We start from the raw sequence: 27,038 nt of genomic DNA on the forward strand, positions 1-27,038 counted from the left end.
TTGAAGAATGCTGGTAAAAATTGAACATAGACTGAATGCTGGATATTAATTTTGTTGTACATAATATATTCTGATTGACTTTTAAAAAATGACTCTTTGAGGCCAGGCACGATGGCTCATGCCTGTAATCCCAGCACTTTGGGAGGCCGAGGCAGGCAGATCACAAGGTCAGGAGATCGAGACCATCCTGGTTAACACGGTGAAACCCTGTCTCTACTAAAAAAACACGAAAAAATTAGCCAGGCATAGTGGCAGGCGCCTGTAGTCCCAGCTATTCAGGAGGCTTAGGCAGGAGAATGGCGTGAACCCGGGAGGTGGAGCTTGCAGTGAGCCAAGATTGCGCCACTGCACTCCAGAGTAAGACTCCGTCTCAAAAAAAAAAAGAGTTTTTGAGATACTCAAGTATTTATGGGTACAGTAATATGATGTTTCAGAAAATCTTTAAAGTATTATCTATAAAAAGTGGCAGGTAGATCCCAGCACTTTGGGAGGCTGAGGCGGGTGGATCACCTGAGGTCAGGAGTTCGAGACCATTCTGGCCAACATGGCAAAACCCTGTCTCTATTAAAAATACAAAAAAATCAGCCGGACGTGGTGGTGAGTGCCCGTAATCTCAGCTACTGAGGAGGCTGAGACAGGAGAATTGCTGGAACCCGGAAGGCAGAAGTTGCAGTGAGCCAAGATCATGCCATTGCACTCCAGGCCGGGCCAACAGCAAGACTCTGTCTCAAAAACAGTGGCAGGTAGGAAGATTAATGAATTAAGAAGGATGGAATGTTGATAACTCAAGAAGCAGGATAATAGAGCCATAGGGTTCATTACACTAACTTCTCATCTTATGTATCTGAAATTTTTCATAATTTTTTAAAAATACAAAATATGTCATATAAAGTTGATTCGAATGTATCCACTGGAACCAAAGTAACTTTTACCTGGAAAACAACCCTATGCATGGTTAAAAAGCACTGTTCCTGAGGCCAGGTATGGCGGCTCACACCTGTAATCTACACTTTGGGAGGCCAAGGGGGGCAGATCACTTGAGGTCAGGAGTTTGAGACCAGCCTGGTCAACATGGTGAAACTCCGCCTCTACTAAAATTACAGAAATTAGCCAGGCGTGGTGTGGCAAGCCTGTAATCCCAGCTACTCAGGACGCTGAGGCACGAGAATTGCTTGAACCTAGGAGGCAGAGGTTGCAGTGAGCCAAGATCGTGCCACTGCACTCCAGCGTGGGCAAAAAGAACAAGACTCCATCTCCAAAAAAAAAAAGAGAACTGGTCCTAGGTCATTCGTTTGCCATGGAAAATCTAATCTAAGTCCCCAACAGAACCACAGCATATAAAAATTACAGTTGTGATCTTTTTTTATTTTTTTAACTGTCTATATACTTGCTCTTCATCTAACCCTGAGCTTACCATTATTTTCTTTAAAAAAAAAAAAAAGTGATTCATAAAAAATGCTACCCTCTCCTAACTCTGTATTTTCTATTATCAATAGAAAACAACTTTATCTTAAAACCTCACCAAGTAAACTTCTTTTCAAAGAGCTTTGCATTGACATGTCATAAGCCTTAAGTTCAAATCATTTAAACTTTAAAAAATCATTTCAGCATAAAATATAAAGACATAATGAATCCAATAAATAGCCTTCATTCCATCATGAGCCTCAACGAGTTGTTTCATAGTGTTTAATTCCTAAAATGTACATCCACAAGAAACGTCTATTTCAAAACCCAAGTCTATGTCAATTCCTGTTCTGTTGCAATTTACTTAGTTACTGATGTTTATCTACCAGTTATCTTTCTTTCTGGGACACTGAGACACCTGAGAAATTTTCCCTTTTTAAAGTAAGGCTTCATTTAAGTATTGATATTTATGTACACAATTGGCATCTGTTGTATGTTACAGACCCCAATAGTCCATTCTTCTATCTTGCTGCTGAGAAGCGCTTACCTCAAATACTGTTTCAGGGCACTTGTTATTGTCTTCACTTCCCAATCTGCAGAATTCTCCAGGTCCACCTCATGGCACGTTTTTACATCTAGTGAGCAAGCAAACAACAAAAAAATAATTAAAACCTTGAACATCAAAGGTCCTCTTGTCTAGCTCACAAAGCTTCCATTTTTAAATGAGCAAACCACAATCCTGCGGTTTCCTAGGAAAACATTATATATACAATTTCTCTAAAATACTATAAGATATGTTCTATGACTAGACACTTCTGGCACTTCAGAAAATCTGTAGTAGAGATCAAAGCAAAAAATAAGAGACGGGTTGGGAGTAAGGAAGAATTAGATATAGTGTATTATTTCAACACCCACAATGTATTTCATGTGTATTTCATGATAACAACTATTATCATCGTTGTTAACAGTATCACTCAGTAGCCTTGGCTTATAGCAAGTGGCACTTTCAGTTGTATGCATATGATTTGTTTTAGGTGGCACTGTTGCTCATACTGTGTATTGACAGAGGCAGGAGACAGCCAAATAAGAAGGGTAGAGTCCCCAGAGAACCTCCGACCCACCCAGGTCACTGCGTACATAAGGCTTGCCTAAACATGCCCACAGTGAAAATTTCAGTCTTTAACCCATGCTCAGTAAGGGAAATAAATCAACGTGGAGTGGCTCAGACTAAGGGCCCACATGCACACTGGGGGAACAGGGCGGAGCTACTGGGAATTCCTGCCTTATGCCAAGGAGGAGCCAGACCTCTTCAACTCCTGTGTGGTGGCCTTGCGTTCAGTATGAGAGTTGGGAGCCGGGTGGTGGGACCCCCTCTCTTTGCTGAGAGCTCCCCTTTAGCTCAATAACTTCCACTCTCCTCACCTTTCACTGTGTCCGCATGTCTGATTTTCCCTGGTGGTAACACAAAAACTCGGATTTAGCCGAATCAGGGAGCAAAAAACATCCTGCATCATTATGACACAGAAAATTGCGGGTGGCACCATGAACGGCAAAATGACAATCAGAATGGCAACAAACTGGTGAAAGGATGATAAACTTAGTCTCAGATTTTCAGGATTTCTGTTCATTAGATAATCTTTCTGAAATTAATATATGATCAACCAAAACAGAAAATGACTAGACAGAGACTTAAAAAGTCATTTACAGTTAACCTTTCACATTAACACTATAATATATACACTCATCCGGGAAATATGTACTGGAAGTCTTTGTGTAACACTCCAGACATTCATTCTAACTTAAACTAGTTTTCTTTATCCAAATAGTGCGTACTGATGTGTTTCTTACAAACATCCTTTCAAGTGATAAGTCAATAGGGTTGCTCCTTTATAAAGTAAAAGAAAAAAATTAAATTCAAAATGGCTAGTAAGTTCTAAAGAAAAGGTATGTGGTATCAAGAAAAAAAAAAAAAGGAGATGGGAGAGTTAGTCGAATGTGGAAAGGAAAGCGTCAATCCTGGCAGAACTAAAATGAAAGGATGGCAGGAAAGGCAAACCCCTAAGGAGTATGGTGGCACCTTTGACTCTTGTGACTCTGGGCTGGTACACTCAGCTGTGGCATGGTGGCGGGGAGGAGAGCAGCATGGGTATCAAAAAGCTGGGCTTACATGCCTCTAACAACCTGGCCCAGCCATACCACCATAAGCGACTTCCAAACCTATCTGAACTTCAGATCTTCATCTGCACAATGGAGATACTGTAAATGCTCTCACAGAACTATTAAGAGCATCAAGGCAAATGAAGAATGTATACAGATTTCCATAAATAATTAAATGTAGCAGGTTATTACCACTGCTGAGTCACTAAAAAATATAAGCAAGCAGTGATGGTACCTGCCCAAAGGGAGGAGGCAGGAAATGGGTTATGACGAATGATAATGAGCCATCAGTATCAATCTGCCTGGTTTTCTACACGCCTACTATGCAAAGGAGAAAATAAGAGATTCATGGAAAAGACTGTTTCTCCCTCACTCCACGATGATGTCTTAACTAAGACCAAAAAAAACCTAGTTGTTTCAAGGTTTTTTTCCTCCCTTATACTGTATTTGTCTTCATGGAGAAGGAAACATCTTGTTAGTATTTCCTTTTTAAAAACACTAAAAAGAAAAACCTGTCAAAATGGGACCACCACATTAAGTCATGCATGCCACTTAAAAAGTTTTAGGCTTGGGATGATGAAGGGTGGATGATAACTCAATGTTGGGTTGAAACTTTCTGAAGATAAAGTAAAACAGGAAGTGATGGTTATTTCACAGCCATAGTATCATACATATGAGGTAAATTACTCAAAGGTCTGAAGACTTTTAAAGCACTTCAACATTTCTTGATTACGGCAACTGACAGCAATATGCAATAAACTACAACAATGGCAATTGACACTGATTACATTTTGATCAGTTCCTACAATTCAGAACTCATTTGTTACTGAGCTTGTCAGACAAGCCACAGATACATTCAAGAAATCAAATTAAGCACCCTGATTAAAGGTGCAATCCTTTATAACTAGGACTAAATAATTCTGTTCTAAAGCCTTTGCCAACCAATTACTTCAGTAACTGAATATTCTCTCTCTCATTAAATCAATTATTTAAATCTCATTTTAACATACAAGTCAGATAACATTTTCAATCAACTTGCTACCAGCAAACCACCTTTTTAAAATCCAAGAGGCTTCTAAAGGAAATCTTTTATTTCCAGCTTTCTACCAAATTATGATTCTGTATTTTGAGAATCATATTCTTTCCATGGAAAAATAAGCCATCATTCTAAATTCATGGAATAAAAAGCAGCTGTCATATCAGAAGCAAATGACTACATAGCGTCTATGTTACTCTCTCTTAAATTTTCACTGTTTTCAAATAGCTCAATCATCCCTAGCAGTCCTTTACAATGAGTAAATGCACTGGGACTAGGCAGAATTTAATAATTATTTGGGATTCAAACATGAAAATACATTTGGAGGGTTCATTCAGAATATATGATCTACCATAAGAAAGACAAAAACAATTTGCTTCCTTTCTGACCAAGGAAGGACACTTCATGGATTTGTTAAAAATCTGAACTAACAAGCACAGATAAAGAGAGTTGACTTTTTATTTGGGTGAACGTTTCACACTTACATAACCGCTGGTCATTTTTTTTGAAACTGAAAATCTGCAGTCCAACCTAAATGCAAAGTGCAATTTTATGCAGCTGCTAGCACCCTACTCAACACTGACTTAGGTCCAATTTTAAAGTACTTGAAAAAGCACAATGAATGGATGAATTTTGAAAATATGTCGTATAACAAAAAATCAGATATTTTTCAGCTACGTTAGTTCACTTTTTTCCCCAATCGATGCAACAAAGTTGTCCTACAAAGGAAACAAGGTAATGGTTTTCAAGTAAAACTCTTCTCATTTCTTGTTTTCTGTGGTTTTATGTGTGAAAATAAAGTCATCCAGCCCTTCTTGCAAATCAGATTTAGAAGTAACCACTGAGCTCACCAGACCACACAAGCTACTACCACATTTTCTCACAATTTCCTCTTCTCTTGCTCTGATGTTTTAAAGTAAAGTAGGGAAGGAGGAATAATGCGTAACAACTCTACCTCCTATCAGTTCTAATCTACCATGAACTATTGTAATTGCTAGTTACATTCCCACTCCATTTACTAAAAAATCATGACTCACCCAAAGACAACTCATCTGATATTTCTCCCTGCCTTTCCCAACTGTGCTGTTTCTACTTTACAAAAACAATAACAACTTCTACCAAATCTGTGCACCCTGTCTTAGAGGCTGCAAAAGGGAAGAAAAAGGCAGGCATCTGCTCATATGGGCATGTTCTTTCAGCACCTTAAGAAGCTTGATTTAAAAAAAAAAAAAAAAAAAAAAAGCAAACAGCAAAATGGTAGACCTAATATGCCATTATATGGGCAGTTATATTAAATGTGAATGAGTAAATAATCTATCAAAAGGCACAGATTATTAATTGTATTAAAAGCAAGATTCAATTACTTGCTGTCTAAAGAGAGATGTACTTTAGGTTCAAAAAATCAAAAAGTTTGAGGTAAAAGGATAAAAAAATTATATGCAAGCAATTAATGTAAGATAGGTGAAGTTGCTAAATTAATATCAGCTAAAAATTATCGGGCGAACCCGCTCCTGATGTTTAATGTGGGTTCTTTTCTATTTCCTTGGCTGGGTTGAGAAATAAAGGGAAAGAGCACAAGAGAGAGAAATTTAAAGCTAGGTGTCCGTGATGTTCCCGGAGCCGTAAAACCAGCAAGTTTTTATTAGCAATTTTCAAAAGAGGAGGGAGTGCACAAATAGGGTGTGGGTCACAGAGATCCCATACTTCACAAGGTAATGAAATATCACAAAGCAAATGGAGGCAGGGCGAGATCACAGGACCACTGGATGAGGTGAAATTAAAATTGCTAATGAAGTTTCAGGCAAAAAAAAAAAAAAAAAAAAAAAAAAAGAAGCTTGGTCCAGGGAAAGGCTCAGAGGCTGCTGGAAATCCAGTGGACAGTTGCCTTAGGCTCCCAGAGGGGAAGACAACTAAGAATGCCCTCTCATCACCAGGTGGAGGAAGGCAGCTGCCTGCTCCTTTACCTGGCCTCGAGGAGAATAACTGCCTCTCTATTTAGACAATTTTGTATGGTCAATGTCATTGCTATTTCATGCCAGCTGGGAGATAGGAGAGAAGGAAAGAAGGGGGAGAAAATAAAGAGGATAAGGAGGGAAGAAAGGGCAGGAGAAGGAAGAAGGAGAGAAGGAAAATGGAAAGAAACATTTTTCTCTATTTTAATATGAAATATGAAGGGAAAAAACACACCAGAAAAAAGAGACAAATGAAAAAACATGCAAGAGATTAAGCACATAATGTTTTAGAAATCATTATAAACTTTTACACGAGTAAAGAAGACTTAAAACACTTCAACAAACAATACAAAGTATTTTGTGTAAAAATGGCAATAAAAAATTCTAAAGTAAATAATTACCTCTCAAGAACTACAGAGAACTGGGTAAATGGCAGCTCTCCTCAAAAAATAGTACATGGCTTAGGACTGTTTCTCAAATACTTAAAAGTTAAATTATTTCCCATTTCTACAAAGACAACGCATTACAAACAAAATGTTCTTTGAAAAAAATTCAAAGTTGAAATAAACCTATAACCTTCAAGAATAATAATAAACACTAATTATTTCAAAAAGCAAAGTTAAAAATTGGGCAGACCCACACAATTTTTTCCTCTTCAGGATATATATGTAACCCTGTAACAATGCAGCAAAATGGGAAAGGTTGGAGAAAAATAATATCCCTAAGATTATGTAGACATGACTATTCAAAACTCTAAAACCCTTTTTTTGGAAAAGCCATTAAATTATTCCCATTTGAGCACTCAATCTGGATAAAAGGAAAGAAATTAGGAAACATTAAATTGACTAGGAAACAGCAAGTAAATATATTTTGTCAAGGGCTAAGGTTTGTATTGGTAGCATAAGGTAATAAGAAAATGGTATTAATGCTAATGAAAATCCAAAGTTTTTGATTGATAATCTTAAATTCATAGTAGGAATTATTTAGAGATTACTCAAAACAAAGGTATATTGTGTAACCCTCTTAAATGAATGAGGAGGTAACAAGTCAGTAACTGTCTCACATCAATTCTCTAACTTTCCTCTGTTTGCAGAGTGATATTACTGAAAACATAAGCATTTCCCTTGCCAGCAATATGTATGAGGTTGCGTCACACTTATGTCCTGGGCTTCTCTACTCTGAGGCTCATGAAAAGTAGAAAGAGTTTTCTAGGTCATTAATTTTTTGAGGGTTTAGATATTTAAAAACACCTTGTAAGTTAAGGACTGGCTTGGGAAATTTCCCATGAGCAGAGCAAACTACCACGCTGAGTTGAGCAATGCTGTACACGTAGAATTTTATGAGATGACCAACAAATTTTTAGACAGCTTAACACTTCAAGGTGACCACAGAAAAACCCTTGTTCAAACTTTCCTTGAACAGGAACAAGATGATAATAAAAATAATGCCAGGTCCTTAGGATCAATTTACCACCAAAATGTGCCTTTCAGTCCGCATTTCCCATTCTGATATCAACATACTCCTCCAGTTCTAATCATCATAACACCATCTTGGAAATGAAAGAAGTGTTTCTAATTTTAAAATTAAGTAAAAGCAGATGCTGTAGTCCCATTAAATTCTTCCAGCTGCTACTGAACCACTGGCAACCTGAGTCTATTTAATTTGGAGACCACTAATGGTAAAAAGGAAAATCTGACTGCCAAAATTGCACACCGAAGTTAAACCAGAGAGGCAGAAAATGAAAACAGCTTATGGAAGCGAATGTATTCTAATAAGGCTCTCCAACTGATGATGGGCAATTTTTCCTGTGGTTAATAGCTTACAAAAGATTGTTGCTTATTAAATCCTTAATTCAAATATAGCCAAACAAGCAATCCTATCTGTAGCATGGCAGTTGATTTTATTCGACTTGGCTCATGCTTCCTAAAAATGAGTCTTTGCTATAATGCTTTAAGATGCAGACAGGTTGGAATGTATTCATAGCACACCTGAGGGCATTGTTAATATTGATTAATGAAAGTAAGATATCAAATAAATTAATACGTAGCAAGATCATAATGACAGATTGGTTTAATACACAGGCCCTCTAGCCTGATGAGTTATCATCACTCTTCAAGAGGCAGCCTGTTTTGGGGTGGGGGAGAAATGGAGTGTCTTACAGGTGGCAATGAACTGACAGCAGTGTGTAATGTAAAAGCGCTTTGTCATTCACATAACGTCTGGGGTAATGAAATGAATTCACTCTCTGGCTTCCTCTAGTCTGCGACGCCAAAGAACACTGTGTTATCAGCACAGATGGAGCATGCATGGTTCTGGAGGAGAGCCTGGTGTGAACTACAAACAAGCCACTGTGAATACCAATGAATCCCTGAGAATCAGACCCTTGCTGTCAAATGACAGTTTTGGAAGCTCCATAAAAATGAGCTAGTCCCAGTGGTCTTGTCCAACCAAATGTACTGTCACAATTGTGGACAGGCTATTTGGAAACCACGCAAAGCGCAGAGGCCTGACTGCCACTTCCCCATGAGAAGCAAGCACAGGAAGACAGTCAACCAGGGGGTGCATTCTTTTTTCTTTCATTTCTTAGTAAGAGGTAACAGACAATCTATCAATCTATACTGATGCAAATACTAATCTACTTCTGTGGTTCAATTGTCTCTGCTCAGCAGAAAACTCCTGTAGGAAGTAGAGGAATGGAATCACAAGTATTCTCTACATTACTATGAAGTATTAAGCTGTGAAATCAATGAACACATACAAATAACACATGGAAAAATGATTAGAAAAGAGGCATACCCATCAACATACTGAGAAGTCTCTGGACCTTTGAACTCACCCCTACAACTCTGTACAATCCTTGGTCATTTATACCTATGGGAAGAAACAAACTATTAGCAAAACAGAAGACTACTATATTTTAAAAGCCATCAAACAGTTGTATTCACAATCTTTGCTAACTAACATTAGCAGCATTCCTGTTAACTATAAAAATAACCTTTGAAAAAAGCAAGTATTTAACAACTCGTTTTACTAGCTTTTCATCTGTAAGTTGTGGTTAAAAAATAATCTCAGCAAACAATGTTCCATGTGGACAATAATGAAATGTCTCAACGTTAGTAAGTTAGTTAAGTATCATGGATACATTGAAATGAATACCAATCCAATTTTTAAAGATGCACTAAAACTTTTATGTTTATTGTATTTACTTGTTTACATATTCAAACATTTTAGCCTTTTAAAAATATGGCGATGATTAGTACACAGAAAGAAATCATTGTTTGGACGATTCTTGAAAACCATGGAAATTCATTCGAAACTAAAGCAAAACTGTAATTTTTTTAAAGTTGTTACAGGCCCTGTCCAGTGAGGAGCTCTGAAACTTCAAATCAATATCACCACAAAGTATACTGCAAAATGAACCAAATCAATGCATCCTCTCTCTCTACAGAGATCTGAAAACAAATTGTCCCTGAGAACAAGAGACATATAAAAGGTACTGTCAAACATAATTTGGTATGCTCAACAAATATCCTTATCATTTGGATTCTGATCTGAACAAATCAATGATGAAAAGACATTTTTGATGCAATTAGGAAACTCTGAGTGGCACCAAGGATATGTAAGAAAATCTCCATTTGTTTAAAGTTGCATCCTGAAAGGGGTGAAAGTAACCTTACATTTACTTTAAGAAGGAAAAAGGGATAGATGAAACAACTGTGGCAAAATCCTGATGATTATTGAATCTGGATGAGAATATGGGAGTTCATTATACCAATCTCTCTACTTTTTTACGCTTGAAAATTTTCATAGTAATGACTTCCAAAAACTGTGACTTATATTTACTTCTCAAACGAGTTGCAGCTTTCTGGCTGTGTGTTTATTTTTCTCCATTGTGAATGTTAAAGCTAACAAGAACACAACTGGCTGACAGGCAGATGATGCCTCTAATCCCCAAAGTTTCCAAAACAAAGTAACACAACAAAAGGCCATGGAATTTGCCCACGAGGGTTTACTTTCTTTTCACCTCCCTGCTCGGAGCGATGAAAAGAATACTAGTCAGTCTAAAGAATTGGATTCAAGTCAGTTCCGTCACCATGAGGAAGACAGGAAACCTCTTGGAGTCTCTGTGCTGTATCTGAGATCAAGGACTGCATCCTATACCCTATGTTATGCTGGGAGAGAAATGAGACAATACTAACACGTGTCCTATAGATGGTAACTCACAGCGCACACACAAAAGCATTCATTCTTTCTTGCCAAGTTTTGTCCCTTCTTTTTCTCTTTGTTTTTTTAAAAATTATAGTTACATATACTTTTTTTTTTAACTTTTAAGTTCAGGGGTACATGTACAGCTTTGTTACATAGATAATAACCCTGTATCATGGTATCATGGCATTTGTTGTACAGACTATTTCATCACCCAGGTACTAAGCCTAGTACTCACTAATTATTATTCTTGATCCCCTCCCTCTTTCGATCCTCCACCCTCTCATAGGCCCCAGTGTGTGTTGTTCTCCTCTATGTGTCCATGAGTTCTCATCATTTAGCTCCCACTTATAAGTGAGAACATGCAGGGTTTGGTTTTCTATTCCTGCATTACTTTGCTAAGGATAATGGCCTCCAGTTCCATCCATGTCCCGGCAAAGGACATGAACCTCGTTCCTTTTTAGGGCTGCATAGTAGTCTGTGGTACCTTATGTACCACACTTTGTTTCTTTTGGAGATGGAGTTTCACTCTTGTTGCCCAGGTGAGAGTACAATGGAGTAATCTTGGCTCACTACAACCTCCGCCTCCCAGGTTCAAGTGATTCTCCTGCCTCAGCCTCCCAAGTAGCGAGGATTACAGGCATGGGCCACCATGCCCAGCTAATTTTGTATTTTTAGTAGAGACAGGGTTTCACCATTTTGGTCAGGCTGGTCTCAAACTCCTGACCTCAGGTCATCCGCCTGCCTCAGCCTCTCAAAGTGCTGGGATTACAGGCAAGAGCCAATACGCCTGACCCCACATTTTCTTTATCCAGTCCATCACTGATGGGCATTTAGGCTGATTCCATATCTTTGCTATTGTGAGTAGGGCTGCAATAAACATACATGTGCGTGTGTGTGTATAATAGGGTGATTCATATTACTGGGTATATACCCAAAGGAATATAAATTCTCTTTGCTTTTTATTCTTTATTTTTTAAGTTTTGCAAATGTCCTATTTTTCCTTCTGTTAAAGGCTTAATTATATCCCCCCAAATTCATCTATTGACATCTTAATCCTCAGTACTTCCAAATGTGACTGTATTTAGAAATAGGTCTTGAAAAAAAAGGTAATTAAGTTAAAATGAGGTCACCAGGGTGGGCACAAATCCACCATGATTGGAGGCCTTGTAAGAAGAGATGAGGACACAGACATGTACAGAGGGGGACCATGGGAAGACACAGGGACAAGACAGCCACTCCCATGCCAGAGAGAGGCCTCAGAAGAAATCAACCCTGCTGATAGCTTCATATTGGACTTGTAGCCCCTAGAATTGTGAGAAAATTGATTTCTATTGTTTATCAGCAACCCCCATCCCCAATCTTTTAGGCACCAGGGCCCGGTTTCGTGGAAGACAATTTTTCCACTGACAGGGGTGGGGGATGGTTTCAGAATGATTCAAGTGCATTACATTTATTATTAGATTCTCATAGGAGCACACAATCTAGATCGCCACATGTGCAGTTCACAACAGGGTTTGCACTCCTATAACAATCTAATGTCCCACTGATCTGACAGGAGGTGGAGCTCAGGCTATAAGGCTCGCCCACTGCTCACCTCCTGCTGGTGGGGCCTGGTTCCTAACAGGCCACAGTCTGGGGATTGGGGACCCCTGGTTTAAGTCACCCAGTCTGTGATACTTTATTATGGCAGCCCAAGCAGACTAATAATTACTCTCTATCTCATTAGAGCTTAAAGAACCAGAAGAGCAAAGGCTAGCCCTTAGTCTAAGTCTACTCAGAACTCTAAGGAGTCACAGCAGCAGAGGCACACCTTCCTGAAGGGGAGCGCTCAGTGACTACAAGGGAGGATAAGGAGGCCGCAAAGCCCTGCCAGGAGTTGGGAAAAAGAAACGGAAGTTGCCAAGAAACACAAAAATCAGAGACCTTTTGAGCCTGATACAGGAAAAAAGATTGAGCCTCATTCCTCCCTTCTTTTTGGAAGCCAGAAGGACATGTCCAGATGGTTTAAAATACCAGAGGGTTTCGGTACTACTCTAGTTAAGAAACCTAAAAATGTTTGACCTCGGTGGTAGAAGCCAAAAGAGCAAATCATACTCTGCATTCAAACAAACATGCCTCTGTGAAAAGGGCCTGAATTATATGGAAAGATGAAATAAGAACACCACTTCGGCAATAATAATCACTCTGTGCCGGTAATTACTATCAAATAATTGATCAAGTTCAAATTCATCAACCTGAGAGAAGTAGAGTTAATTGCTAATGCATACTGAGAGGTGCAAGGGGGAATTAAAGCTACTCAACACAGTTTTTACATTTTTAAATGAAATTTAAATAAACCTTGCACAAAAGCAGCTTGGAAATAGCACGTAAAATACATACACTCCAGTCTTGTTGGATTTTCTATTTCTTGCTACACTGTTCTCAAAGGCTCTGAACTAAATGAGAGCTGGAACATTCTTTTTATCTATGAACACATATATGTTCATATAAAAGGCATCAAATACATTTTAAGGATATAAACCAACCAATATGCCAAGGCATAGCAGTGAGTTTATCATGTCCTTTCCAGCTTCTTTTCCAAATTTCCCTGTCAACCAAAGGGATCACTATTTCTGATCAACAAGTATTAGAAATTTGAGATCTTTAACTTCTTCCCTGTCACTTTCCAAATGCAACAAGTCAATGGTCCACTCTTTCTTCAAACTTCAGACTAATTTCTGCCTCTTCAACACAGTCCTGAATTTCATGCACACACATTTATTATGGAATCCCTAAAAAGAAACACACAACTATAATCCATTCTGAACACTGTCTTCTATCTTCTTATTTTCAAACCACTATTATTATCTAACATCCCCTGGATCCCCATTTAAGAGCAAGCCTTCAGATCCAGCCCACATCCTCTAGCCTTAACAAGTATGTAAGGCACACACACGCACACGTCCATGCCGGGCCTCACCTCATCTTCCTACAGGGACTGCAGTGTATTCAACTTAATCACAACAGACGGCTTGACCATCACCCACAAATAACCAAGTTCATTGCATCCTCTGCGGCTACATTCAGGCTGAAGTCTCCCCAGTAGGAATGCTCTTCCCCTTCTCTTCACAGATTTATTCAACTGTCATATATTTATTCATCAGATATGTGCCAGGTGCTATTCTGGTTGCCCAAGATTCGACAGTCAGTAAAATTCCCATCTAAACCTTCAAAATCGGATAAAAATCCCCTTTTTGACACCAGCCCACAGTGACATTCCCTTCTTCTAAATATAACTCATAGTTAATTCCTTTTAACACTTGATTTAAGTATTTTTATTTTTAAGACAGGGTCTTGTTCTGTCACCCAGGGTGGAATGCAGTGGTGTGATAACAGCTCACTGCAGCCTTGACCTCCTTGGATCAAGCAATCCTCCCATGTCAGCCCCTAGACTAGCTGGGACTACAAACACATGCTACCACACTTGGCTGAATTTTTTATTTTTTTGTAGAGGCGGGGGGGTCTCACTATGTTGTCTGGGGCTGTTCTCAAACTCCTGGCTCAAGTGGTCCTACTGCCTCAGGGCATCCCAAAGTGCTGGGATTACAGTCAAGAGCCACTGCACCCACCAGGGTACATCTTAAAACAAGTCCACAATCTTAAGTCACAATTTTGAAAATCAAAAGCGTTCACGGATAGAGGAGTGGCATCACCAAGATGGTGGCATAGAAAGTAACCTGCTCATATCCCCATATGACAGTAAGAATTCCGCATCCATCCATCATCAAATTCTGATGGCATCTCAGGATTCAGGTGAAAGTTTGTGAAACCTTGGTGGAGCCCAAGACCTGGGATGGTCGCTTTGAGAGTGCAGACCAACATCCAGGTGGCTGATGTGCCACAAGCTTGCTCCTAGGTTCAAGCATGACAGTGGTCCAGTCCTCCATGGGACCTGGCTACAGCCCTGTTTGGCCTTGAGCCTGCAGCTGAAACTATCTGCCAAGGGGTCCAAAAGGAATCTTGTACACTGGTGCTTTGGCAGAAAGGTTTGTCTGCATACTAACAGTGGTCTCAGCAGTAAACTTGAGATTTGCCCTGTGGCTTCACTCCAGGGCCCCTCAGCCAAGGTCCCAGCTCAGAGCTGCTCGCACAGTGACCCACAGGGAGACTCATCCATGTCTCGCAGCCTGGGAGCCTGAGCCTTCCAGATGGGTTTGCCAACCTCTGCCCCACAACAGATCCCATGGGGACCCAGGCTCAGCTCCCGCCCCTCCCACTGCAATCAGGGAACAATCTTGTGTTGAGACCTACTAGGAGACATACACCCAAAGCGCCTGGCTCTCCAGCCTCTGCCCCACAGCAGATCCCAAGAAGGCTTCATCTCAACTCCAGCCCATACTGCTACAGTCAGAAATTCATCCCACCCATGCAGAGACCTGCTGGGACACACACCCATCTGGACCAGTGGAACAGTCTTCCAGACTCAGGTCCTTGGCCAGTATTCCCACAGAGTCCCAGTACTTCTTGGGTCTTCCCCAGGTCCATCTGGGGCAGAAAGCCACATCAACTTCTGAGTCCTGAAGAGACTCGTGGCAAGCCTGGGCTTAGAGCATCCTCTAGTGATGAGACAGCTTCAGTGGTCACAGGCTCAGGAAACCCAAGAGTCAATCAGCTTAGAATCCTGGAAGGCCCTCTGAAGAACAGGCACAAAGCCAGACTGGGTAGATGAAAATAGCTAATCCCTCAATGCGCAAACACTCAAACACTGTCACACATCTACAAGCATCGAGAGCATTCAGGGACTGGCACAGTGGCGAGTGCCTGTAATCCCAGCTACTTGGAAGGCTGAGGGAGAAGGACTGCTTGAGCATAGGAGTTCAAGGCCACAGTGTGCTATGACTGCACCTCTGAATAGTCTCTGCGCTCCATCCTGGGCAACAGAGCAAAACCTTGTCCCTAAAAAAAAATTTTTAAAAGAACATTTAGGGAAATATGACCTCACCTAACATGCAACATAAGGCAACAGAGACTAACCCTAAAGTGATGAAGATGTGCGATCTCTCAGACAAAGAATTCAAAGAAACTGGGCTTCCTTCTTAACAAACTTCAAGAAAATACAGAAAATCGATTCAGAAATTTATTGGGGAAATTTAACAGAGAGATTGAAATAATTTTAAAAATCAAAACGAAATTCTGAAGCTGAAAAAGTATAAATGCATGACCTGAATTCAGGTTAAGTATTTTATTCACTCAGACTGAATGTTCATATTTCACATATTAAAAGTATTTCCACACTAAACCTACCTGGAGATGTAATATTCTATTCAGTATATGTCTCATATTACCTTTTTATTGTTTTTTCCATATTTTATTTCCAACTTTTAAGTTCAGGGGTATATACGCAGGATGTGCAGGTTACATAGGTAAATGTGTGCCATGGTCGTCTGCTGCACAGATCATCCCATCACTCAGGTATTAAGCCCAGCATCCATTAGCTATTCTTCCTGATCCTCTCCTTCCTCCCACCCCCTCGCCCTCCCACAGGCCCCAGTGTATGTTGCTCCCCGCATTGGTCCATGTGCTATTATGTAGCTCCCACTTGTAAGTGAAAACACGATACACGTGGTTTTCTGTTTCTGCTTTACTTTGCTAAGGATAACGGGCTCCAGCTCCATCCATGTCCCTGCAAAGGACACGGTCTCATTCCTTTTTATGGCTGCATAGTATTCCATGGTATATTACATGTACTGCATTTTCTTTATCCAGTCTATCATTGATGGGCATTTGGGTTGATTCCATGTCTTTGCTATTGTGAAAAGTAACGCAATGAACATACACATGCATGTGTCTTTATAACAATTTACATTCCTTTGGGTATATGGAATTGCTGGGTCAAATGGTATTTCTGCCTCTAAGCCTTTAAGGAATCACCACACTGTCTTTCACAATGGCTGAACTAATTTACACTCCCACCGACAGTGTAAAAGTGTTCCTTTTTCTTCACAATCTCGCCGGTATCTGTTGTTTTTCTGACTTTTTAATAACAGCTATTCTGACCAGCTTGAGATGGTATCTCATTGTGGTTCTGACTTGCATTTCTCTAATGATTAGTGATGCTGAACTTTTTTTTCATATGTTGGTTGGCCACATGTATGTCTTCTCTTGAGAAGTGTCTGTCCATGTCCTTTGCCCACTTTTCAGTGAGGTTGTTTTTCTCATGTAATTTTAAGTTCCTTATAGATTCTGGATATTACACCTTTGTCAGATGGATAGATTGCAAAAATTTTCTCCCATTCTGTAGGTTGTCTGTTTGCTCTGGTGATAGTTTCTTTTGCCATGCAGAAGCTCTTTAGTTTAATAAGATCCCATTTGTCAATTTTTGCTTTTGTTGCAATTGCTTTTGGCATCTTCATCACGAAAACTTTGCCTGTGCCTATGTCCTGAATGGTCTATTATCTTTAATTTTAAAAGTTCTAAATTCCAAAACACACCAAGCCTTGGAATTTTCAGATAAAGAATCATGAACCTGTATTCCACCTTCTCTCCAAATACAGAGGTATTACCTGGAAAGATACTAGGTCAACCTTGGTTTTTGCTTTTAATAGCTTTTATGGTGCTTTGTATAGAATAGTTGGACAGAATAGGTATAGCTAAGGTTGATCTGACTTGAAATTGATATAGAACTATAGATACAGACTTGGGCCAAAATGGACATCACAATTCAGAACTGAAAAATTAAAGTTAAAATATCCAAATTATTGTGATTTTTCAGGATATAAATGCTCAGTGATGATACTGATATCTATATTTTCTAACTTTTAACAAAAATTTGTAACCTGGTGAATGTGTTTACAGGCTGAAAGTTTTTTTTCCTCTCTCTTAATAAATGAGATTGAGATTGGTTCTGATAGTTAGCAAACAAAAGGTAAGCTAATCTCCACTATAGTGATGAGCAGCTGATGACAGCTGTCTCTGGGCAAAATGGATAAGGTAAAATCAAATGTGTCTTACTTCCTACCATCTGTCTCCTGCAATCTCCCACGACACTGTCATACAGCGCTACTCACATCACCCACATCTTCCTTGAGGAGAGGGTCAAAAAGTGGGAAGCAGTCAAGTTTCATCATCATCTCCGCTCAGCTGTTTCCCTCTCAAACCCAAATGGTGTTACCAGAGCCAGAGACCACTCAGCTCCAGAAAACACCTGCATGGAACTACTGAGCACTAGTGGGAATCCACTGGTCCCTGTAGGTGGGCTGCAGAAGCAAGACAAAAAATAAGATGTTCTGGGATAGTTACAAAATCATATGCAAAAGGAAAATAAAACTTAAGAGGGCTGATAAATGCAAGTAAACTACAACTGGCAAATAAATGTGATGAATCTGAAAACAAAGTAGCATTAGAATAAAGGAAGCAGAAGAGAAAAGACAGGTAATTTTTAAAAATAGAAATGGTAAACAGGGAGAAGAATACAAAATGAAAGGGAGGAAAAATTGGAAATAAATGAGAAGAAAGGCTAGAAATTACATAACATTTAATTTCCTGTTAATTTCACAGGAATTGTTGAGTACTTATATTTTAGGCAGTGAGTTGCAATCAAGTGAAGACACAGGGTAAAATTAAAGAGACAATTAGGTTTAAGAGAGTAACCTGCAACTAAATAGGCCAAGAAGTTCTTATCTTTTCAGCTTCAGGGGCAGTTTTTATACCTGATAGCTCTATATTCTTAATATCTCAACTTGTCCTTAGCCTATGGTATAAATTTAACAAATGAATTGAAAAATAAATGAACAATTAATATATCGATGATTAATCAGTAAAGGAAATACAGAAATAAAATACAAGACAGAAAAAGATGTAACAACAAAGGAGAAGGGCTCAAAGTGAAAGATAAACACTTTTGATGGTAACAGACATGAAATGATTAAAAAGGATTTTGCAGCTGTATGATTCTACAGAAATACATTATCAAATTCCATGGTTCTGTAAACTAACATTCAGCTCTCATCTAGTAACCAGCAGAATGCTTGGCATGGAATGAGATAGTTCATCAATATTTGTGGAGTGACTGAATCATTTATTTGCACTCGCGTGTGTTGACAACAGGGGTAAAAGGTCATTAATGTTCATACTGGCATTCACAGGATTTACATCAGAAGTCGAACATTTCATTATTAATGAGGCACATGTGCATATATATATACACACATGCACAAATACAAATATAGGTTTGCATATCCCTCTAGCACTGCAAAGACAGATTTACCTATGGGTTATATAATAAACATATGCTTTTATGCACATAAAAATATTAATCATTATATTTTCATAATTACTAATATTAGCTAATCTTGAAATATTCTTGAAAATGAAGGAAAAACGCACTCTTCATGAAATAATTAGAAAATCTTGTGAGGAAATACCTAGCGATCTGGCCAAGAATGATGTATTAAGGTAGTATTAAGAAAAGTAATGAAAAGACCCATGAGTATTGTTTCAGATCATAGGTGGATTACAAAAATGTGATGATGAGTCCTTTACATATAACTAGTCCTCAGTAAGCACTAATGTTTAAATGTCTAAGTACAGTGAACACTTTCTAGGCTATCTGCTGCACTGGGTTACGTAAAAATAAACAGGTTCACACACAAAGATACTCTTCCAAGATACTCAGCAATTCATAACATTATAACATTCTGTCAAAGATGTGTATTTATATTAAAAAGGTTTTAAATATAAGCAGACAGAAGAATGATTCTCTCTACTCCATCAAAGGGACATATTCACCGTCATAAATTTAAGATACGGTATTTACATAATTCTAAAGCTTTGGGAGAAGAATGCATTATTTGTAACACTTACAAGTGCATTAAATACTGCCAAGCAGCAGGATAAGGGATAATTCCTAAGCACTGAGGTAGAAGATAAAGTATGGCTGCACAAAAATGAGATTCAACATAATATTGATTAACATTTTAAACTTTCTGGACCTTGGTACCTCCATTTAAATAAAAAACAAATGTATCTTGGAAATACAAATGTGTTAAGGTTACAAGACATAAACTATTACAAGTTAAGGTTACTGACATTTGGAAAACTTTCAACTCTGCCACCTTCTAGCTATGTGACCTAGCAAGTTATTCAACCTCTCTGTGCTCAGCTTCTTCATCTGAAAATGGGGTTAATGATGGGAACTGGATTGCTGTGAACATTAAAGGAGATAATGTTTACACAGCAAGTGCATGAGCTTCCCACATACCAAGCAATCATTAAATGCTTTAATTGTAATATAACACTCAAAATTAATTCCAAAATAGCTAGGCACGATACATATAAATGCCCTAACCAAGGCCTTTAATCTATAAGCCCATTTTCATAAAATAAAGCACACCCTGGGACGAGAGTCAAAATTTATTTAACGAGAATGACTCATGGAAAATATACAATTCCTGCTCACCAATAACATTTGTAAGTTCTTCTCCTGGATGATAATTATTTGAACAGCAGATACAGAAACATTACAGACAGTTATTGCCTGCCAGCAACTAATCTGTTTTTCTCCTTCCTATAAGTCTTGCTTTCACTTTCACGTTCGCCTTCACCTACTCTTTGTGTAAACACATTTCTGTATTGTGATGATTAGCCTCCCCATCAGCAGGCACTTTTAGGAAAGGTCTTAGGATCTCATTCCCACAGTCTTCCCACTTCCAAACAAACCAGAGACTAAACACAGAAACGAGACAGCTGGGCACGTGAGGGTGGCTGTGCCCACTGGGGTTATCTGTCACATCCACTCACTATTGTCCCATCCCAGGAGAAAAGTTAGAAATATTTTTAACAGTGCAAAGCAAACACCCACTTCTGGGTCTAACCCATATTTTTGGAAGTACTGACAATTTTAGGCCTCTAAAGATACATCTAAGGCTTGACACTAAGTCTCATCCTCTGGAATCCAAGTCTCAAATACAAAAGGTAGATAGTTTATTAGCTGCAGCCTCTGTATTAGGGTCAAAATGGACTGTATACTACAGGTGGCTGGCCTCATTTTCAGTTTCTAGGCAACACAAGAGAAAGCATTTTAGCTTCAGACCAGACCCCCTAGACTTGTTGCTATTCCTTCTACCCAAGCCACTGGCGAAGTGCCTAGACGGGGCCTAGAGGAAAGTGACAGAGTAACAGGGAGTTTCCAATTTCAGTAGTAACCTTTGGGGCCCCACACTCTCCCAGAGGTCTCCCTATCCCAGTATCTAACAGAGGCACTGGCTGTGACTCACTCAATGTGCCCTTCAGTTTTTCCTCACAGCATGAACCTTGGCAAAAGGAGTCTCTCACAGCCTCTGGGCATTCCCGTAGGATCAAGCTCCCCCATCACCACTAAGTTGCATTGTCCACCAACTCTTCCTCTCACCGTTTCTGCTGCCATAGGATAATTCTGACTTAGAGCCAGGAGACTAGGCTCCAAACCCCAGCTTTGCCTAGTTGCGTGACCTGTGACAGGTTTACCCTACCTTGTTCTGGCCTCTGATACCACATGTACAACTGAGCCTATTAATACATATCTGCTCAACTACCTACAGAGTTTTATGAAGACTGTGTGAGAGAGTGTGATATACTCCAAAAACATAAAATGCAATACGTTAAAATTTTTGATATATTGTCATATGCAGATTCTATATTGACATTATGTCTGCTATGAAGAGACCTCCCGAGGTGTTGCAGCGATCCTCAGCAAAGGCAGTGCATCTTTCTTGGGCCAAGGATACACCTTCAGAGGTCCATGAAGCAGTTGTTATGGAAAAAAGGCAGGTGTAACTTTAGAATGGCTTAATCCTGAATCTAGATGAACACTTTCAGACAGTGATATTTAAATCTTCCCTCCCTACTTACCTTTCCTACAGTACTCTCAAACTTTTAAACTTTTTTCTTTAAAAGCTTGTCTTCTATTTTTCTTTCCTTCATCTCCAGCATCCTCAAAAAAAAGGTCAGACTATAGTATCTCCATCTCCTCACGCTGACTGGTTAAGAGCATGGGCAGCAAGGGTATTTAAAACACAGTCTTGGAGGCAAGTTGTAGTATACTGCTCTCTACCTCTGAGACTTACACAAATCAAATCACGTTTCTTCACTTCAGGGGCTCATGCAAATGGGGATAATACCACCTGTCTCATACGGTTCTTATGAGAAGAGTAAGACCTAAGAAAAAAATAAGTACAACCTCGCTATTATCTAGTTGACTTCCCAACCACTAAACCCAATGGTTGTTTCTTGTTCTTCCCCCAATCTGACCTTTCTAGAGTATTTGACACAGCTGACTTCTTCCTTCTTGGAACCTCCCCTCTTATGGATTCCTTTACAACCATCCTCTCTTCCTTTTCCTCCTATACCTCTGTCTTATATCTCCATTATTTCTCTTCCTCTCGTCATCAAAATAGAAGCATTCACAAAGATTCTGTACTTTTCTCCACTATCATCTTGACTTAGACACTCAAAACCTTACCTAAGAATAATTCCTGCCATCTCTCCTGTTGCCTTCATTCTATTTCTTATAACATGCCACTTGCATTGAGAATATCCAAAACCAGTCTCTATCCCTCCCAAACCTACTGCTCATCTTGCATTCTGCCTTGTCTAAAGGTCTCATTCACCTCATCTTGGAAGCTTAGAGTCCGTTTTTGCTTTCCCCTCTCCCTGACTTCCAACATCCAGCAGGTCATCAGATTCTGTTTGTCTGCGAAGTCTGTCTTTCTATCTATCCCTTCTTTCCATCACAAATACTCTAGTTTAAACCTCCATCATTTCTTACCTCAATTACTCCCCAAATTCAAGCAAACCACCCTGCCTTCCACCTTACCCCCATTCTATTCCCACCAATTCTACTCTCTGTCAAAGATCTCAAGACACACTCCCATCCAAATCTGTCAACAGCTCACGAGAGCCTACAGAAAGAGCTAAGGCAAACGATGCAGCACAGCACCTGGGATCTGCCACCCTCTGGATACAACTGCTCACAAAGCATCTTCCCACATCATATCACCCACTCACCACTACCAACATCACCCCAGGGTGGTGGGAGCACCCTCTGTTCCAATATCTACCCTTTGGAGCAAAGAGCAGGGTTGCTTGCAGCCTTAGCATGTAGAGATGGTGTCTCTTAGAGCAAAAGGCTTGCTTGCTGGCCATTATAAAAGATTTGAGCTTCCTGCATTCAGAGTTTTTCCTCCTATAACACAACCAACTGTATCATCCATAAGTATCACCTTGCCATCATTGCAGTGCCCTTAGGAATCAGGGCTCAGGGAACCAGCACAAAATGCACTACTCTAGCTACTGACAGTAATAAACTGTCCTGTGTCAAAGATCCAGGAGTCCTGTGTCTTCTACTAGTATCCATGGAACTATGCAGGATAACTGGTCAACATGAAAGTAGACTGAAATCTGTCTTGAAGTTAGATTGAAGCTCATCTTTTAGAACAGGAACCATATTTCTAATATTTTTTCCTCTAATGCCTTCCCTGTAAGAAATACCCCCAAAAGTACAGACTAAAATCCATCTAACATGTGTATGGCCAGGCATAGGTAAGTACTAAAGTAAGTCGGAAAGGATGAGACAGCTAAAAAAATTTATTTTCAAGCTCATCACTCGTGTAGCTCAGGTTTAAGTACTAGAAAATGTTACTAGAATAAATTAGAAAAGAGACTCAAACTCAAGGCCAAAGTGGGCCATTGCTTTTTGCAAGATTCCTTTTCATTCCTCTGCTGCAGAGATGGAAAACATCAGAAAAGGCCTAATGGTGTCTCGCTGCTGCCCTCTGCCTCTCCACCTCAGTGCAGTTGCAGCAGCAGGTACTAAATCCCAGGAGGAAGAATGCCTGCTTTTGGTTTTCGGGGTGTTTTGTGGTGTTTGTTTCTTTGGCTTCTGATAAATAGCTTGAGATAATCTGAAAACTGTTGTGTTCTTCCTGAGCCTCTGGCTATTTTACTGCTCAGGATATTTTAATGCTCAAATGTCCACAAATCACTGAAGAGAAGGTTAAAAGCCAAACCAGTTAATTTTGCTTTGTTCTAAGAGCCACATAAAATGAACAGATAAAGTGAACTTGGGTGATTTATTTCCCAATGTAAATTGCTATTTTTTAAAAAAAAAAAACAAAGTTCTTCAGTCTCCTAGAGCCTTAAATCAATAATTGGACCACTTAATTATAATTGGCCTCAATGACTGGATTTACCTCTAAATAAGACTCACACTTACTGGGCACTCAACATGTGCCAATGTCCTAAGCATTCTCTTTTAGTTCTCACAACAACCCCTTGAAGGAGACATGACCCTTATCCTGTTCCACATCCTGTTCCACAGAGAGGTTACATGGCAGAGTTAATAAGGAGTAAAACTGAGATTACAATCAAGAAAGTCTTTTGGGCTAATGTTCTTCACCACTATGCTAACAGTGTACCATAAAATGTCACAGAGCTCATCAGAATGTCATGCAAAAACATAGAGCCTAGCATGCTTACTCTGTAGCAAGACAGTTCTACCAACTTTCTTCTGTCTAAAAACACCTTCAGCACTACTTGAAAATAAACCATTGTCATTTCTGACACCTACCCAACCTCCAAACCCAAATACACCCAGAAGCAAGATGATTTATTGTAATGATTGAATAAAGTCCTATTAATTTTCTTCATTTCTATTCCATGGGGATATGTTAACGAAGAGGAAAATGTATAAAACCATGGGTAACAAAGAGAAAAGAAGGTTGAAGAATTCATGGGCTGAAAAAAAAAAAAACAGTCATCGGACAACAGGAAAGTAATAACAGTCCTAAACCAAACCCTAAACCACATGGGCGAGTGGTACAGGCAAGGACTCGGGGTTCGCCATCTCAGAGGAAGGATCTGCCCCTATTAATTTAACGTGACCACTCATTTGGAAACAAATAGTTTCTCAGAGTTTCCTTAAAACAAATTAGATTACTAATTGTGAAAATGAATATTCAGTCCTGATTTGCCTGGATTTAGTATTTCCATTTTGCATTTGCATTTCTGCAGACACCGCAAGACTCTTCAGCTCCCTCCCACAGAAGACTGTCCTCTATTTCCACCCACATTCACCTCACACCCATTTTGATTAAAAAATAGACAGAGAAACTCTAGTTTACTTGCTGTAAATCTTCCAAGGACAGCTGTTCTTTATTTTCTTCATTGCCCTTGGCAATTTAAAATTAATGTGCAATTGGTAAAATATGTTTCAGGTTCACTCTGGGCATCTCCCTTTCCACACCCCTGAAGATTAATACTGAAATTATATATTGTAATCTTCTACCAGAGCCCATCTTGAGAACCCCATACAATTCCAAAGTGTTCTGGAGGTAAAGCAATCTTCAAGCGGTAAGGTTTTCCAAAAATCTAAAACTTTGCTTTGCAAAGGAAGATAAATTCGCTCTTACATGCGACAAATGAAAGATTGTCACATCTTATATGTGGCTTCCTACTTCTATCCCATGAATTCACAGCTTGTTACAATGCTGAATTTGATAACTGACAGCTTGCCTAGACCGACATTTTAATGCCATACTCTAGAAAATTAAAGTGAATATTCAAATCATCCACATATGGAAGATTTTTTAAGAGAAACTTCATAAACAAAAGTGGCATCCAAATTTAGTTTTAAATGGTAATGACTATTTTAGAAATAGCAACTAGAAGATGTTTTTAAGCAAAAGAGTCTTACTTTGTTTTTGCGTATCATATAGTACATGCACCTAGGTGTCATGCAGGCCCAGAAAGAGACAATGCACTGCTCATGGCAGGCGGCTCATTTGTACTTACTCAAAGAAATGATGTAATTACACTCTAATCTCTGAAACCATAAGACTCCTTCACACGTAACATGATGTACTTTTCTATGTCTGATATATTACCTGCAATTTACAAAGATGCTAACATAAATTCATAAGAGAATGAAAACCAATCCTACATGTTATGTGGAAGTACCAATTCCAACCACATATAGAATAAATTCTTCCAATAACTCTAGAAATTGTTAAGACACATAATATTACCAATATGGAATTTTAGTCAAATCTGAATACTCAAGCAAAAAGCAATTGCTTGCTGAGTGCTTACTATGTGTGCAAGGCGTGCCTGTATTTAGAAATAAGAAGAGGCAAGCAGAGGATAAATAAGACATTTTCTCCAAGTAAACAGTAAAGTTCCAGAAACAAAGTAAACATAGAAAATATAACTTAAAATACCAGGCAATATAACTGCCAAATGAGGCACATGCACATTTCAAGATTAAAACAATGCAGGAGAAGGATGAAGAAGGAAATGAAGACAGGCATTTAATGAATATCTACTATGTGCAAAGACTCGCTCTTTAATCCTCACAACGCTGGGTGGGAGGTAGTGTGAATAATTTTTTTTTTAAAGGAACTAAGGGTCTGAGAGGTTAAGAATCCTTCCAAATGCTTATTTTATTGCACCACTTTGGAACTTAACCCTGACAGCTCCTTATCACTCGAAGGCAAAGCAACCCTTCAGCAGGGTAATCTGAGTGCCTCCCTCCCTCCACTCTCCATTCCTACCACTCCTCCCATCTTGCCTGATGACCCTCAGGTACCAAATGCATCACACTGTTTCCATCATCTATACTTTGACCCTTGTTCATCCCTCTGCCAAAATTCCTTCCTTCTGACACCCACATCCTTGCAAACCTGGACAATTCCTCTTGCTATGCAGAGCTCAGCTCAAGAGTGAGAGATGTCGGAGGTGCAGGAGGGGCAGGGGAGAAGGCCAAGCCCATTGCCTTTTTCCAGAGATGTGGGCAGAGCAGATGACTCCGTCATGAGAGAGCTACAAATCGTGGTGGCTGCACAGTAATGTTTGGCTTCAGCAAGACCAACACAGTGGAGGAAAGGTGGTGTAAAGCTACTTGAGAATAAGGGAATGTTTTCCCACATAGGAATAAATGACTACAGGGCACCAGAGGCCAGATGTCATGCAGAGACAGCAGGTGCAGGTGGAGAGGGACGGAAGGGACTGGAGGTAAAGTGGTGGGATGAGTGAACAGGAGCTGTCATGAACACTTCTGAGTCTGTCTGGGATTCACCTAAAACGCATTTGATATTGTAATTCCTTTTGGCTTCTGACACAACGAAACTTGATTACATTTCGCCATTTTGTGATTTCTTCCCTCAACCTCACATGTTAGGATGGAAGTTCTACCTTACATCCACATGCTCTCTGTCATTATCCCAAACGCTATATGGCCCCATAACCCAGGGCCTTCATAAACCCTACTC

The 27,038-nt window shown here is 39.4% G+C and overlaps 1 protein-coding gene across 4 annotated transcripts in view; it reads right to left on the bottom strand.

The window, feature by feature from the left end:
• ARHGAP10 (Rho GTPase activating protein 10) overlaps positions 1 to 27,038 on the bottom strand; it is a 333,877-nt gene that overhangs the window by 121,045 nt on the left and 185,794 nt on the right. For all 4 annotated transcript variants that reach the window (XM_050790898.1, XM_050790899.1, XM_050790897.1 and 1 more), the window contains 2 exons: positions 9,346 to 9,420; positions 1,952 to 2,039 (listed from right to left, as the gene is read on the bottom strand). In XM_050790898.1, coding sequence (XP_050646855.1) covers positions 1,952 to 2,039; positions 9,346 to 9,420 — 163 coding nt within the window. The remainder of the gene's footprint in view (positions 1 to 1,951; positions 2,040 to 9,345; positions 9,421 to 27,038) is intronic.

Source organism: Macaca thibetana, chromosome 5 (assembly GCF_024542745.1).
Source record: "Macaca thibetana thibetana isolate TM-01 chromosome 5, ASM2454274v1, whole genome shotgun sequence".
Taxonomy (NCBI): Eukaryota; Metazoa; Chordata; class Mammalia; order Primates; family Cercopithecidae; genus Macaca; species Macaca thibetana.